The following is a 15024-nucleotide window of genomic DNA, read 5'->3' as shown; positions in this document are numbered from 1 at the left end:
CCTTACAAACCGGAAGTGGGAAGTCAAGAGAAAACAAAAAAGTGATAGTCTATGCAATAGTATTGTAGTTTTAATCCATGTGTTAATATATAAATCATGTGTGTTGATGCAATTAACGCTTACATGGTCTATTAATTAGTATGGATTGAAGGGAGTACATATATTCAACACTACTTTGTATCAGGTTAGTTATATAGTCTCGCTAATAATGTGGGATGGACAGATGGACGTAGCCATGTACTAGATCTTACTGTAAACTTTCTTTTATATAATTAGAATGATTTCAAGATAACTCGCCACGCCTAAACTTGTGCAAGCCAGATTGTCATCCAGAGTAAAGTTATTTGGCCCTCTCTCTCCCGACGCCTCCTTCCTTTCCTTCCGAAGCCCGCCTCCTGTTAGCGCGCTCGCGTGCTTGCCTCTAGACCAGCCGGCACAGTGAAGAGACGAGGAAGGCGAAGAAGAAAGAGGGGGGGGGGGGGGAGTAACTGACAGGTGGGTCCCCTGTCCATCTCAGCAGGTCAAATATTGATTTGGATTAGTCTTTGCTAGACACTACTAGGAAAAAACTTATAGGTAGATGCTTACTAGTAGCGCGGGTTTATAACCCTCGCTACTGCTACTTACTAGTAGCGCGTTTATACCTCCCGCTACTACTAAGTTGATAGTAGTAGCGCGGGTTTATAACCCTCGCTACTACTAAGTGGTCTCTATCGTGCCCCCACAGGACATGTCATATAGTAGCGAGGGGTATAAACCTGCGCTGCTACTAAGTTGATAGTAGTAGCGCGGGTTTATACCCCTCACTACTACTAAGTACAAGGTAGGTGAAGTCCCCATATTCTCGACCGAATCCCTCCTCTCTCCCTCACTCTCCCCCCTCTCTCCACAGGCTCTCCATGGTGCTCATGCCCAAGCACACCTCCTCCTCCATGGTGCCCAACGAGTTCACCTCCTCGCATCGCTGGCGTCCAGGAGCTCGCCCGTCTTCCCCCTCGCCTCTGTGCCACCACGACGGAGCACCTCACCATCGGCGACCAACCCCGCTGCTACCTCCATCTCCTTCCTCTCTCCCTCGTTTTTCTTTTTCTCTCTCTCCCTCTGGTTTGACTCACCCTCCCATGTCCTTGCCCGTGCAGGTCGTCGCCATGGACGACCAGGAGCTCGCTGGCTTGGCTGCGAAGAGGAGCCCCATGCCACCGGCTTGCTCGACCATGGATTTGGGCCCTCTGCAGCAGCTGTCGATGGATCTGGTCTGCTACTGCCCTTCCGCACCTCCGGCGACCCCTACCGGCGTTGGATCGAACCATTGCTGCCATTGACAGCACACACGGAATCGAGATTTTTGTTTTGTTTTTGAAATTAATATTAATAGCGCGGGTAGCACCCCCGCTACTACTACAGATGTAGTAGTAGCGCGGGTGCACCCGCCCTACTACTACAAGTTAGTTGTAGCGCCGTAATAGTAGCGCAGGCACCAGTGCTACTACTAGCTGTTTAATCCGCGCTACTACTAGACTTTTCCCTAGTAGTGACATCGACCCAACAGGTGGGCCCAACCAGGAAGATCCGTTGTTTTCGTGAGTTTATTAGCCGATCGGTTCTCTCCGTTAGTCGTTAGGCGCAAAGTTGATGGTTTTTTATGCCCCGGCATAAATGTGAAACCAAGTTGTTATCCTAGCCTCAACGTGATGGTTTTGCGTAAATAACTCTCTTGAGTGACATCAATTCTCTTTTCCCTCAACAAAAGAGTACACACATAATGGGGGAGGAATGGGATAAAAGAAAGTACTCCCTCCATAAACTAATATAAGAGCGTTTAGATCACTAAAGTAGTGATCTAAACGCTCTTATATTAGTTTACAGAGGGAGTACAACACATGAGTGTAACTAATGCGCGATCCATCTTACCTTTGTTGGCATAAATGTGCAATCCGTCTAGGTTGGCCTTGAATGAACGTACACGACATCTGTGTCAGCTTTCTTTAGTGATCTAAACGCTCTTATATTAGTTTACAGAGGGAGTACAACACATGAGTGTAACTAATGCGCGATCCATCTTACCTTTGTTGGCATAAATGTGCAATCCGTCTAGGTTGGCCTTGAATGAACGTACACGGCATCTGTGCCAGCTTGGATGGCACTGGTACACGTCTAACCCATGCTGTTCTAGTGAGAACGTTGTTGGTTGACATGGGTACATGACGGACATGACCTTTTATCACTGCCCATGCAAATAAGTTGTCTTGTTTTTGCATTTCGTTAGGTCATTTTTCTTTTCCTTTTCAATTCTCCTGAGCCCACTTCGCTGCGAATGGTAAGGTCAATCATGCCAGCCTTGTATGCGTTTGCTACCATGACCTAGAAGGGTAGACATAAGAGCATTTTCAATAGATGTTGTATCTTAGATCATCAAATTGTGGTTGGAGTAAAATATGCATCACAAAAAATGTTTTTTAATCACAAAAAATGTTTTTTTCATCACCAAAAACCTCCAACTCCAACAATTGATGTAAAATAGGTGTTGCAAAATACATCACGGTTTTTCTTCTTATGGGTGCCCTCTTTTACATCATCACTTGGAGCACTTGGTGATGTAAAAATATTACTTGGTGATGCAAAAAAAAAATCTAGCCACCTGGTCCCCTAGTGATGTAGAATTTCCTCTAGAGCATCAAGTGATGCAATTTTGTATCACTTGGCACCCTATTAAACATCTAGAGCAAATCTGAAATAAAACTATTTGCATCTACATTATTTATTGGAGCAGCGTTTTTTGCCCTCACGTCATGTAAAAAGTTGTCATGGGCTATTTTATATCATATATTGGAGATGCTCTAACCACCACATTGCGGTGGCGGAACTAGAATATTTGTACGAATCCTCGATCATCAATTTCATTTCTATTTACATTCTAATCTAAAAAATGATATTCACAAATCTTGCTTGTTAAAAAAACAAATTTTGACCTCAAAACACCTTTTTAAATAGCTTTCAATGCTTATTGTCTTCAATTAAAAGAGGTCTAATGCTATCTTGGGGTCCATGTATCCAGACTCATCATGGAGACACCAACGAGCAGGGCATCGAGATATTTCTAGCTCATCATGGTCGACAAGGACTAGTTTTGTACTTTGTTACTAGATGACTTGGCTGCAATGGTCGTGTGCATTGCAATGATGCCGAGATCGGGGGTTGAACCTCCTCTTCGAGAAAGGTCACTTGGCTGCAAAAGAAATCGTACAAAATAAAACTTGAGGTTTGGACCGGCATGCAATGACACCCGATTCGCAGTTTTGATCGACACTTGTCCCGATTCGCAGTTCATATGTTATGCAGTCGTTCGGCTGGTTTTGTTGCTAAAATTCAAATATAGAGTTGAAAAATAATATCTGGATTGCTGTATTATTTGATGCAATGACACCCTTTTCAAAAGTTTTTATAGGTTAAGGGGAATATTGATATAGTAAAAGTGTCGATGAGGTGCAAATTCGATCTATTTCATTTGGTTAACGTGTGTACTCTCTTCCTGAATTTTCGGAATAACTGATTGAAGCATTAGTTCAATGTGGTATCAAAGCTGAGTAACCGACTGAAGCATAAAGTCAATATGAAATATCCTCTTTGATCTGATAAGCCATTTGGTAAATATATGAAAGATTTGCCATAACACGAACTACTCTACACACATATGATGTTGCTCAGTAAGCAACATTATGCCAAATTAAGTAAGTTTTCGTAGAGACACCACGAAACAAAAACGGTAAGGCCATCTCCAATGGCGACCCTTAAACCGTCCGCATACGTCCGGACCGTGTTGTTCAGACCGTGGAAGCCATCCAACACGGGTCTGTATCAGTCCACAGGGCGGTCCAGACGTGTTTTCTCTCGCAAACCGAAAACAAATATGGAGGGACTTTGCGAGCGTCCGGTCCGCTCCCAAGCATTCGTCTGACTGCCCTGGCCCACCCAAACCCCCACCTGTCCCTCCCGCACTTTTCATCCCACGTGCAGCGCCGCTTGCTTCATTGCATTCATGCCGGCCGAGAGCATCCAATGGCCGACATTGATGCCCGCGATTTGGCTGGACGGGAAGGCGGCGTAACGGATGCAACCTCTCGGTGTCGCCGCTTCAATGCAGATGTCGCGTCCCGAGAAACCAACTCCGACGTTGCGCCGCATTGAAGCGGGTTGGCCGCCCCTCCGCCTGGCCTGGCCGCGGCTATTTAAGCCATGCGTCGGCGACGACCAGATCCGCACCGTGCTCCTCCCCCTCCCGAGTACCGCACCGTCCTCCCCGCCCTCGTCGAGCCCTTCCTCCTCTTTGAGCCAAGCGGCGATGCCGAAGTCCTGATTCTCCGCACCAACAGACAGCTCCAGTGGAAGTTCCTCGTCAGGCGAATCGTGGCATCACCGCCCTCGCTCACCGGGACCATCTGCATCCACGACGGCGGGCTCCTCCGCCAAGGTGGAGATAGTCATCTCCTCCGGTGACGAGGAGGACCAGCAGAGCGTTCACTCCGTCAGATGGGCCCGGCGCCACCATCGCCGGCACGCGTGAAGGAGGAGCCACCGTCCCCGCCGCGGGAGCCGGCGTCCCCACTCCGCGACGTGAAGCACGAGCCACCGTCCCCGTGGCGCAACCGCAACCTCCACATTAGCGGCCGCCTGAAGCAGGAGCTGACGTCCCCTTAGCGCCTCCTCCGCGTGAAGGACGAGCCGGCGTCGCCCCCGCCGCACAGCCGGTACACATGGATCTACGGGCCCTCGTCGCCACCACGTCGCCACCGCCGCCTGATAAAGGAGGAGCGGCCGCCCGCTGTCGCCAAGGCGCGTGGCCGCATCCTCCACTACCTCGGAGGTGGCGGCTATGACGGTGCCTCCGGCTCTTGGGTCGTGGTATCCGAGTCTGAGCGCATGGCGTAGCAGCAGGCGTGGTACAACCGACGCAATGTCGTAGCCGCTCCGCATTTTCTAAGACGGACGTGGCGCTGGAATGGGTCCGCAACGACCCGGACCTCTCCGCGGCATGGGCGCTCGACCGCTCCGTCACCATCGCTGAGAGGGCCGCCAGGCGCGCCGCCGCCTTGACAACGAGCTCGCCAAGATCGGCGAGGAGTGGTTGCTTAGCGACTGCTCCGCCAACGCTGGCAGGGGCAAGGCCGCCGCCAGGCGCCGCCCCCGCCTTCGGTAGTGGCCAAGGCGGCCCTTCAACAGGAAGCGGAGCGGCTCCTCCGCGAGCGTCAGGCAGTCGCCAGACAAGGTTGTCGTGGCCCTCCGACATCCTTGCACCGTTCGAGGGACGACGACGATGGCGATGTGGCAGGACAGGACGATCACGCTTATGAGGTGGTCACCCGATATAGGGTTTAGTATTTTTTTCTTAGTTTTAGTAAAATGATCAAAATATTGTCCGTTTATGTAAATTATATTCAAACTTGAATGAAATCCATCCGCGCGTGATTTGGTTGCTGGAGGACGGACCCCGCGTGTCGCGGCCGTCTCCGGTGGTCGCCGCCGGCGCGCGTCCGTATTTGAATCGGCCCGAGTCGATGACTCGTGGGCCCGGTTTAGCGCCACTAACCCAGCCACTAACCCCTCTGACACGTGGGCTCTGCCACTGTAGGTTTGAACGAATTTCGTCCGGTTAGTTTGAATTATTGGCTAAATATATGCGGCTACGGTTGGATGGTGGCCTCTTGCGTCCGTGTCCGTGGACGGATGCGGAAAGAAATTTACAGGTTGCCTATTGGATGCCCTAATACAACATGTGTATGCCAAGATAATTAGTAGCAGGAAATTGCAACGTCAGTCATCTCTCATCTAGCTGGCTGGCCTCCTTGTGACGAAGCAAACTGTATCGATTAGAACCACGCCCAATCATTGCCGGGGTCACTGGGACAGGCAGCAGTGATGTTCGACTACATGCATGCATCATGCCACTCAACTCTACTGCAACCATTTGTCAGGGGACAGCCGGCCGATCTCCGCGCCTGATTCCGTGAGCTGAATCTGGACGTGCACATGGGTTGACCAGGGTCCTGATTTCATTTTATTTTGTTCGTCAAGGTGGTACGGGCGAGGACGAAACAGTGGGATAACGCGTTCCATCTTGTCGCGGTAGTATATCTGGCATCGTCATTCTACGGAAATTTCCTCCCGCGTCACAAAGTTCCATGGAAATACTATCTTAATTCAAATGATTCTGAAACAACGGAAACGAGGTTTGATTTTGAGTTAATCCTACAAATTCTCATGGCAGCAAAATTTATCTCAAATGCTATACAACTGACGTTAGTTTTATAGGTTTTCCGCACAAATACCCTATGCGCCGCCAGATCCCGTGCACCCTCTAGGCAAACAACGTGGTAACGGCAGTATTTGAGAGCGAACACATTCGGGAATACCAATTTATCTTTGTACAACATGCCAATTCTCACATTTCTTTCCTTGATGTAGCAAGACGACAAATTTTGATCATGGCAATTTTCATCATTTCTTTTTTTGGGCTGGCAAATCTCCATGCTTCAATCATGACGGTTTCCCCAAACCCACGGAAAAGCTCTGTTCTGGCATGACGATTTTCTGACAATCTTTGTATACAACATGTCAAATTTTACATTAGGCAAATCCTTTACAACAAACACAATTATTTTATCTATTTCCGCATAACAATTCTGGAGGGTTCGGTGGGAATGATTTTTTTTTTTGCGTTCGTTCGATCCTCTCTATTTGGGGAATGATTGTTCTCTCGGGTTACCTTCCCGAGGGAACGCTAGATGTATATTGGAATTCAAATTTATTTGATTGAACCAGTAACTAGAAAGGAGGTTCGATTCTCAGTGGAACTTAATTATTGTGTCCAACTGAATTCCACGCGCACGTTCTGTAGTACAAAGAAATGCCACACTCACAATACTGACAAAATATCATAAGAATCCCTTAAGCTACCGATACTTAAATTTGTTCGGAAATTAAGCTTGATGGAATCCCTAAATTTTCCGTTGTCTTTTGGAAAATTTTGATTAATTTCGACCTCTACGAACCAAAAGTTGTGCGATCAGTAGCTCCAGCAAGATGGGTCCCAGAGCGAGCCTTGGGACCACTCGTCATTGTCCACCGCGCTGCCCTCCCAGACAGGTGGGGCCAACAGCATGGCCTCCGCCAGCTCCGCCCACATGTTGGGCGACTCGGGCTCCAGATCATCAGAGCGAAGCAGGGCATTCCACGCCACGTCATCGAGCCGGTCCGGGAAGCCGCCGCCGCCGCTGCTGCCACAGCCGCCCGGCTGTAGCACGAGGTCGGGCCTGAACCGGACCTGGGCCGCGGCCTCCAGCGCAGCCGCACGGACGTCGTCAGGCTCGGCAGTGTCCGGCCGGCGGAAGAGGTGGGCGAGGCCCGGGAAGTTGAGTCTGGCCTCGTGCCCCCGTAGCCGGAGCGCGGCCACGTCGTGCGCCACGGCGGCCATCTCCGGGGACTCGAAGCTGCCAAGCCAGATGCGCGTCTTCTTGCCGGGCTCCCTGATCTCGGACACCCACTTACCCCACTTCCTCTTCCTCACCCCACGGTACTGCTCGGCCGCCGCAACGCCGGCGGCATTGTCGGGCACGACCTCCATCGCAGCAATGACGATCGAAGCTATGTGATGCGCCTGTGTAAGTACAAGAAGTTCTTTGCTGCAGGAGTGTCGCAGTGTAAGCTCTAAGTTGGTGTTGGATTGGAGGCGTGCGTGTGGGTATATATAGGGATAGAAAGGGCAGAGATCGACTAGAAAGAGAGATGCAGAGATGGTGAGGTGTGCGGGAGTGAAGATGAGAGAGAAGAAAGGTGTGTTGAAAACTTGAAGTGCATGGGTGCATGCATGGGGCGGGGGGTGGTGTTTGAGCTGGGTGGAGACAGCTGGAGGCTGATACGTGTCGCTTCCCTGTTTTTCTTTGTAAAAAATATAAATGGCCATACGGGTGTGTTGGGATATAAAAAGAGAGAGAAACCGCGATGATGCATTATCCACCGGCAGCAGGATTAGGAGATGTTGGTTTGCTTTGTGGGAGGGAGCTTCCTGGACAGTGCAATGGTTTTGGAGTTAGTTATGATGTGATGCACTATGCATGTGCTTATTATCACGCTTCAATGGCTTGGCTTTGTGACTTCTTTTATCTTCATATGTACTATTACAACATCAATGTTGTGTGCATGCCAATAGCTCAACCACGAATTTTGATATATGGAAAAGGATATATGGAACTACAAAGTGGCTAGTTTCAACTTTTATGAAAGCAAATATTGTGGGTAGAAGCTAAGGGCATCTCCAACGCCAACCTGCAAATTTCCACCCGCATCCGTCCGCGGACAGGGTGGGCCAGTCCGCAGACACTCATGCCGGAGGCCGCCATCCAACACTATCCACATACATTTCAACAACTTTTTGAACTAACCGGACAAATTCATGCAAACACAAAGGATTTCATACAAACCCAAACCAGACGACATTCGTTACATTCTGGAGACTTTTTAACTAAAAGCTATACTGGACTAAGGTAAAACTAGTCTATGCTCGGCGTCGGCACATATCCATTCTCACGACATGGATACCCTTGACTAGTCTATGGCCGGCCGCGGTGGATTCCATTGTCTTCCCCATGTCCGGCAAGCCGCTCATCGGGCTGCCGTGAGCCCAATAGGTATATGCTTTAGCGCAAAGGGCGGCTCACTTCCCCATGTTCAGTAGCCCCGCTCATCGGAGTGGAACCGTCCAGATGTGCTTCAGCCGGAGGGGAAGGGGACGACATTGGCCTGCCACCGGGCACGACACCTGTTGTGTACACCGATGTTGCTTGGCGGTGGCCTTCATGGGACCCATGCAGCGGCGGCCTCCCATGTTCTACTTCTTCTCGATGATGGCGGCGGGCACAGACGTGTTGGACGCCGCGACGCCGATCTCCGCGAAGCCGGCTTCTTTCTCCGTCGGAAGGGCGCAGTCACAAAAATGTTGACAACGGATAGCGCGATCGCAGGCACGGGAGGAGCGGTGTCACACGGCGTTGTCCACGGCAACCACGATGCCTATGGCGCCGTGGGACCCCGCGTACCAGCCTGGAGCAACTCACCACACCTCGGCGAGCTGGCTTGGAGCCGCGAGTTGCTGAACGACGCGTCGGCTTGGAGATTCTGCCTCCGCGAGTTGGCCTGGAACGGCTTGGACCATGGACGGAGGTGGAGCAGAGAGTCGCCTGGCTCTTATCCTGCGGGCTCGATGAGCCACCCAGATGACTTTTATGCCGGAGACTCATCTTCCTGCTCGTCGGATGCCATGGAGATTGTGGAGAAGATGATGTGCAAGGGGAGAGATGGGAGCGGACTGTGCTGTGATTTTTGCCCGGCGTCTGGCATCATTGAAATATCGGGGGGACGGCTGGAGCCAACCGTCGTTGTGTTTAATGACGGGCAGCTCGCGAACAGACTTGTGGCCTGTGTACATTTCTCGGCACACACGCGGGTTTTAATGAAGGAAGGCGGACAATATGTGGGTGTTTGAATGTGGCGAGGAGAGGCATGTTCAGCCGAGCGAGCAACAAGCGGTGCTCTCTCGGCTGGCGCGCCACTTCAATGCCAGTAGTGAGAGGTCGCGTCCGACTGCGCTACCCTCCCGCCCGGTCAAATCGCGGGCATCAATGCCGGCTCCTGCATGCTCGAGGCTGGCATAAATGCAGTGGGCAAGCGGCATGGGCGGGCGGTCAGACGTGGGCGTGGCAGCGGTCCAGGTGCCCGCAAAGCCCCTCACATTTGTGTCTGGTTTGCTAAGGAAATTGCTTTCGGAATGCCCTGCGGACCGATACAGACCAGCGTTAGATGTCACAATACGTCCGGATAGTGTGGTCCTGACATATGCGGCCAGTTTGAGGGTTGGTGTTGAAGATGCCCTAAGGAGGTGAAAGGAGCTCCATCGATGTGAAGTTGGGCGAGAAGGAGCAAGAAGGGCGACTAGCCATATATATATTGGATGTGGCGTTGAGGTCCTAAATTTGAACTCCAACTAGAATGTGTTCGAGAGTAGAAGGTGCAAATGATGTACTTGAACTCGGCACAACTTAACTTGAATGGCATTGACAAAAATAATGTTGAAGACCTATGGTTCAAAACAATCTAATAGGACTTTTTTAGGATTATATTTCTTTGAAATTAATTGTAACATCCCAAATTTTCAATTTGGAATGTTATACATAGGTCATCATATGCATATCATATTTTATTTGTATTTTGGTTTTGATCCTAAAAATCCTAAGCAACTCAAGGACCCACGGAGAGAGTTGGGGATTTCATTATTTTCATATTTGAATTTTTCTCAAATATTGAATAGAGGATCATTTTGGTTTCAATTATTTTTCTCACCAAAATATTTCAAATATAAAAATAAAAGAGAGGAGATAATATGACTTGTTCAAAATAAAAGAAATATTGGAGGAAAAATATTAAATTCAAATAAATATTTTTTTTGGATTTTTATTGCTATTTTATTCGAATTAGAAAAAAATATGCGTTTTTCAAAATGGCATTTTTAGGCCAAGAAAATGTTCACTTTGTTCTAAATATTTTATTTTGATGGTGAAAATTGTTTTTGGCATTTTTAAATTTTTTTATATTTATTTACGATTTTCCCTTTCGGCGGAATTTTATTTATAAAAAAAGTTTCCCGGCCCGCACTGGGCCGAAGGCCCAGCCGGCCCGCTGCACCGCTGCCTTCCCTGCCGAGCGCCGCCGTGCCTGTGGCGGACTCCGCTCGGAGTCCGGCTCCGAGCCGCCCCGTCGCCCCCTGCCCCAGGCCACCACCCCCCGGGCCCCTTTAAAACCCGAGCCGCCGCCGCCCTCGTCCCCCACACCGCCCCGCACCACCACCGCCGCCTGCGCCGCCCGCCGCCGCAGCCCGCGCCCCGCCACCGCAACCGCCGCCCCGCGCCGGTTCTGCTGCTCCGCTGCTGCCACCGCCGCGCAACCGCCGCCCCGCGCCGACCACGTCGCCTCGCCGAGCCACCCGCGCCGGAGCCGCCGCCCCGCCTGCCGGATCGCGCCGTCCCGCAGCCGCCGTTGACCTCGTCGTCGCCGCCGGTTTTTTTCGGTTTAGGTGTAAACCGTTCGGTTTTTTTATTAGATCGGTTCGGTTTTCTTCGGTTAGTTCTAATTTACGAACGTTCGTTCGTTAGTTCGTTTTAACGAACGTTTTCCTTCGTTAGTCTCTGTTAGCGGACGTTCGTCCGATAGATTTTTCTTTTCTATTTTATTTTTCGGCCAGGGACCTATCCGCGATTATTTTTATCGTAGATTAGCCCCTGATTTTCAAACCCTCGCAACTTTTTAACCGTTTGTCCAAATCCAGTGAAACCAACGGCAAAATCTTCATCTCGAACCCCTATTTCTGGTTAATCAACTTGAACATGGTTTTGACAATTTAAAATTTGGTTTCAAGCAGATTTGAATTCGAAGTTCTTTTGATCGTAGTTTCAGTTCCGTAGCTCCGATTCGATTGATTCTTTTTGCAAAATTGAAGTTCTTCAGTTGAACTTTCAGATTGGGTCTTTCTCATCTGAGTTTTACCCCTGCATCTATGCTTGAGTGCTTATGTATGCTATTGTTTGTTTGCGATAGAATTCCCGGAGTGCGAAGCGTGCTACTACGAGTCTCTAGGGTTTGCGGATCGTCAGCAAGGCAAGTAACACATTGATCATACCCCTTTATTACCCAGTTTTTATGCATTAGTTACAATCCTCAAACACTGCATGATTAGGATGTGATTTAACTTGTGGGTATTGGGAAGTAGATGATGAGGTAGAACCTATTGCCCTTTTATTATCAAACCCTTGGGAGTTACTTCTACGTTATGCTTATACTGCTATGCTATGCTCGTAGACGTGGTTTGGTTTGAGTGATCCATGACAGACGTGAAATTGTTAATTAATGGTTAACTTAAGGTGGCTACTTAAATACACATCTGGGTGGATTGGTTGTGGGCGCTTGGGGATATACCAGTGATGTCCTTTGGTTCGCCACCCAGGCTCAAAGGGATCATAAGATTATTCATGCTAGAAACTTTCGTGTGCAGCCACAAGCTATATTATGGGCTCTAGCATAGTTGTGTATGTTGCATGACCTTTTTCAGTGTTAGACTAGCAGATGTAGGGGAAAGTAGGTGTAACTGTCTACCCAGAGTAAAGAGTTAATATTTCTGAAAGACTGTGTCTCGGTCATCCGTTTCTCAAACACCTTGTAGTGCGAGAAATCCAACGGAGGAGATCGAGTCTTGTGGGGAAAAGTGCGCACACCTCTGCAGAGTGTACAAATTAATCATGGTTAGCCGTGTCCCCGGTTATGGACATCTTGAGTATCTGGTTCTTGGATTATCATCTTGATGTCATCACTCTAAATTAATTTGTTGGGTTTGTTAATTATTGTTTAATTGGGATTGAGTTGGAGGAACCTTCTCAATGTTTAACAACTACCGTGATAGTTAAATAAAATATATTCCTTTGTTGTAGGAAAAAATTAGCTTTTCGCAAAAACAATATAACCATAGAGCCTCCACCAGTCATATATGCATGTAGTGATAGCTATTATTCAGCATTGCTCTATAGTGTGAAATTGCCAGTACATTCAATGTACTGACCTACATGGTTGCAACGTCTCATGTTGCAGGAATCTTACGACGAGTAAGTGATACGTTAGGGTTACGATTCCTACACTCAACTTTGCCGTTGGTGTTGATGGGAATCCACAACCTTGTTGTTACTTCCGCTATATGGATTGAGGTAATAGTATTTACGTTATTTATACATGTGATTTACCTCTGTTATAAATCCTCGAGTACTGTGTGTGTCAGTATACCGATCCAGGGATGACACGTAAGCATAGAGACTTGACCATCTGAGGTCGGGTCGCTATATTAATTTTGTTCTGTTTTCCTTTTACATGCAGTTCCATGGGGATTTTTTTCCTTGGGTCCAATCTCATGCAAAATTTCCTTTGTTTCAGTGACAACTATGGCACAACCTTAATCATTCTGACATTTTTTGTGTGTTTTTTGTGTGTGACAACATTTTCATGACAACCAAACAACATTTATAACCCAATCATGTGTTTCCAACTTCTATCTTATACAACATGTCATGACACCAATTTTTACATTTTTCCTGTTCCCACTTCTCCAAAATCCCGGGAAAAATCCTACTTGTCAACAACAACAGTGCTCATTGAGTTGGTCTAATGACAAATAAATCAACCAAAAGGCGGTAGAAACCCCAAATAATATGAGCTGACAAAACACCTTTGGATCTAGAATGTGATATGATGACATGTCAATTTTTTGTGCATGTCAATAGTTCAACCAGGAATTTCATTATATCTCACTATTTGTTTTTTAACTTTCTAGTTTTCACTTTTAAGAAATCATCAGTGTGAGAAGCGCCTAAGGAGGTGAAAGGAGCTCGCTTGAGGTGAAGATGACTAAGGGAGCAATGAGGTGATTAGCCACGACAAAATTTTACCATGTGACATGAGTTCCTAAGATTTGCACTCCAACAGAAGGTGTTTGAGAGTAGAGGGTGCAAACAATGTACTCCTAATTGAAAATAGTTTAACTTAATGGTGTTTACAAAAATAGTGTTCAATGTCTCTTTGGTTCAAGAGAATCTCATCGGAATTTTGGAAGATTATATTTCTTAGAAAGAAGTACCTATAGATCATGTTCGACTTTTAGGACTGGAAACCATATGATATTTTTGAACAGTAAAACCATATGATTTTGTCCTATTTTATACTTTTACATGCAATTTGATAGGAAAATTTCCCTTGGTTTTAATCTCATCTAGATTTTCCTTTGTTGAAATGATAACTATGTAACAAATCGTTTTTGGAAAAGGTGAACACCCTCAACCTCTGCATCGATTGATGTACATAACCCTTTATTAAAAAACCCAAAGTTCAAAACCTGAGTTCAATAGAATTAAACAAATAAAATGCTACCAATGTCTTCCCCAAGGGCAATAAAAAGAAACCGAAAAATGACCCTCGTGCATCACAAATCCTACTAGTAGGTCTCCAACCAAACCAGTTGAACAAACTCTGAGAGACCATCTCCCATCGGTTGCACCCAAATATTGTTGGCTCTGGTTCCTCCTCCTTGCGAGGTGATGACCATGTATGGATCCGCCTAATGGCCTTGAAGATAACCTGCAAAATTGGGAGCTTTGTTCTATTAAAAATATAATCACTACAAGTGTTCCAGATGGCCTGAAGTAAAGTACAAACTCCCACATGGATTTGATGCATCAACTTGGGATGCGTGCCAACTAACCACTTCTGAACATATTTGTACTACTCGTGGTGGAGTTAGAATAAAAGCTACAAAGACAAATCACCGTAATAGCTTTACAAGAGGGCAATGAAAGAATAGATGTTGAATCGACTCCTCATTACCACAAAAGCAATACTTAGTGCATTCTTGCCAATTTTGATTTTTTGGATTATCTATAGTCAAAATGACTTTGCGATCAAATATCACATGAAATTTTTAATCTTCAGGGGAATTTCCATTTGCAAATTTATTTGTGATTCAAGGATTTCCCATCATTGGTAAGGTATGAATACATTGATTTGAGTGTGATGACACTGGAAGTAGTTAACTTCCAATGGAACTGACCTAACCATTTTGAATTATTATCTTCTTTGCATGCTAAATCAAGTACACATTCATGTATTATCCAACATCCCACGACATCAATTTCTTCATTTTTACAATTCCCGCATTTTCAAAACCCCGGAGACCAAAGAGGCCCTAACTATGAGGAATGACGGTGCCCATGCGCCTTGATCAAACGACAACTAAATAAGCCGGAAGGCATTAGAGATCCCTGATAATTTGGGCTAAGAAAACACTTTTGAATTTAGAATGTGTGATATGAAATAAAGAAACAAAAGAAACTTTCTAGCAAGGGAGAATATAGCACAATGATGTGCATTGTGCTGGGATTATGTGCA

General features: G+C 47.2%; 1 protein-coding gene across 1 annotated transcript; it reads right to left on the bottom strand.

The window, feature by feature from the left end:
• Nucleotides 1–6915: 6915 nt before the first annotated feature.
• LOC123099617 (ethylene-responsive transcription factor ERF022-like) lies at nt 6916–7693 on the bottom strand. The gene has a single exon (XM_044521738.1). The coding sequence runs from the start codon at nt 7616–7618 to the stop codon at nt 7061–7063; it is 558 nt and encodes a 185-aa protein (XP_044377673.1). The 5' UTR covers nt 7619–7693; the 3' UTR covers nt 6916–7060.
• Between the last annotated feature and the right edge of the window lie 7331 nt (nt 7694–15024).

This window comes from Triticum aestivum, chromosome 4D, assembly GCF_018294505.1.
Source record: "Triticum aestivum cultivar Chinese Spring chromosome 4D, IWGSC CS RefSeq v2.1, whole genome shotgun sequence".
Classification (NCBI taxonomy): domain Eukaryota; kingdom Viridiplantae; phylum Streptophyta; class Magnoliopsida; order Poales; family Poaceae; genus Triticum; species Triticum aestivum.
Note: the sequence above shows the minus strand (reverse complement) of the source record. Positions and strands in the feature narration are given on the sequence as shown.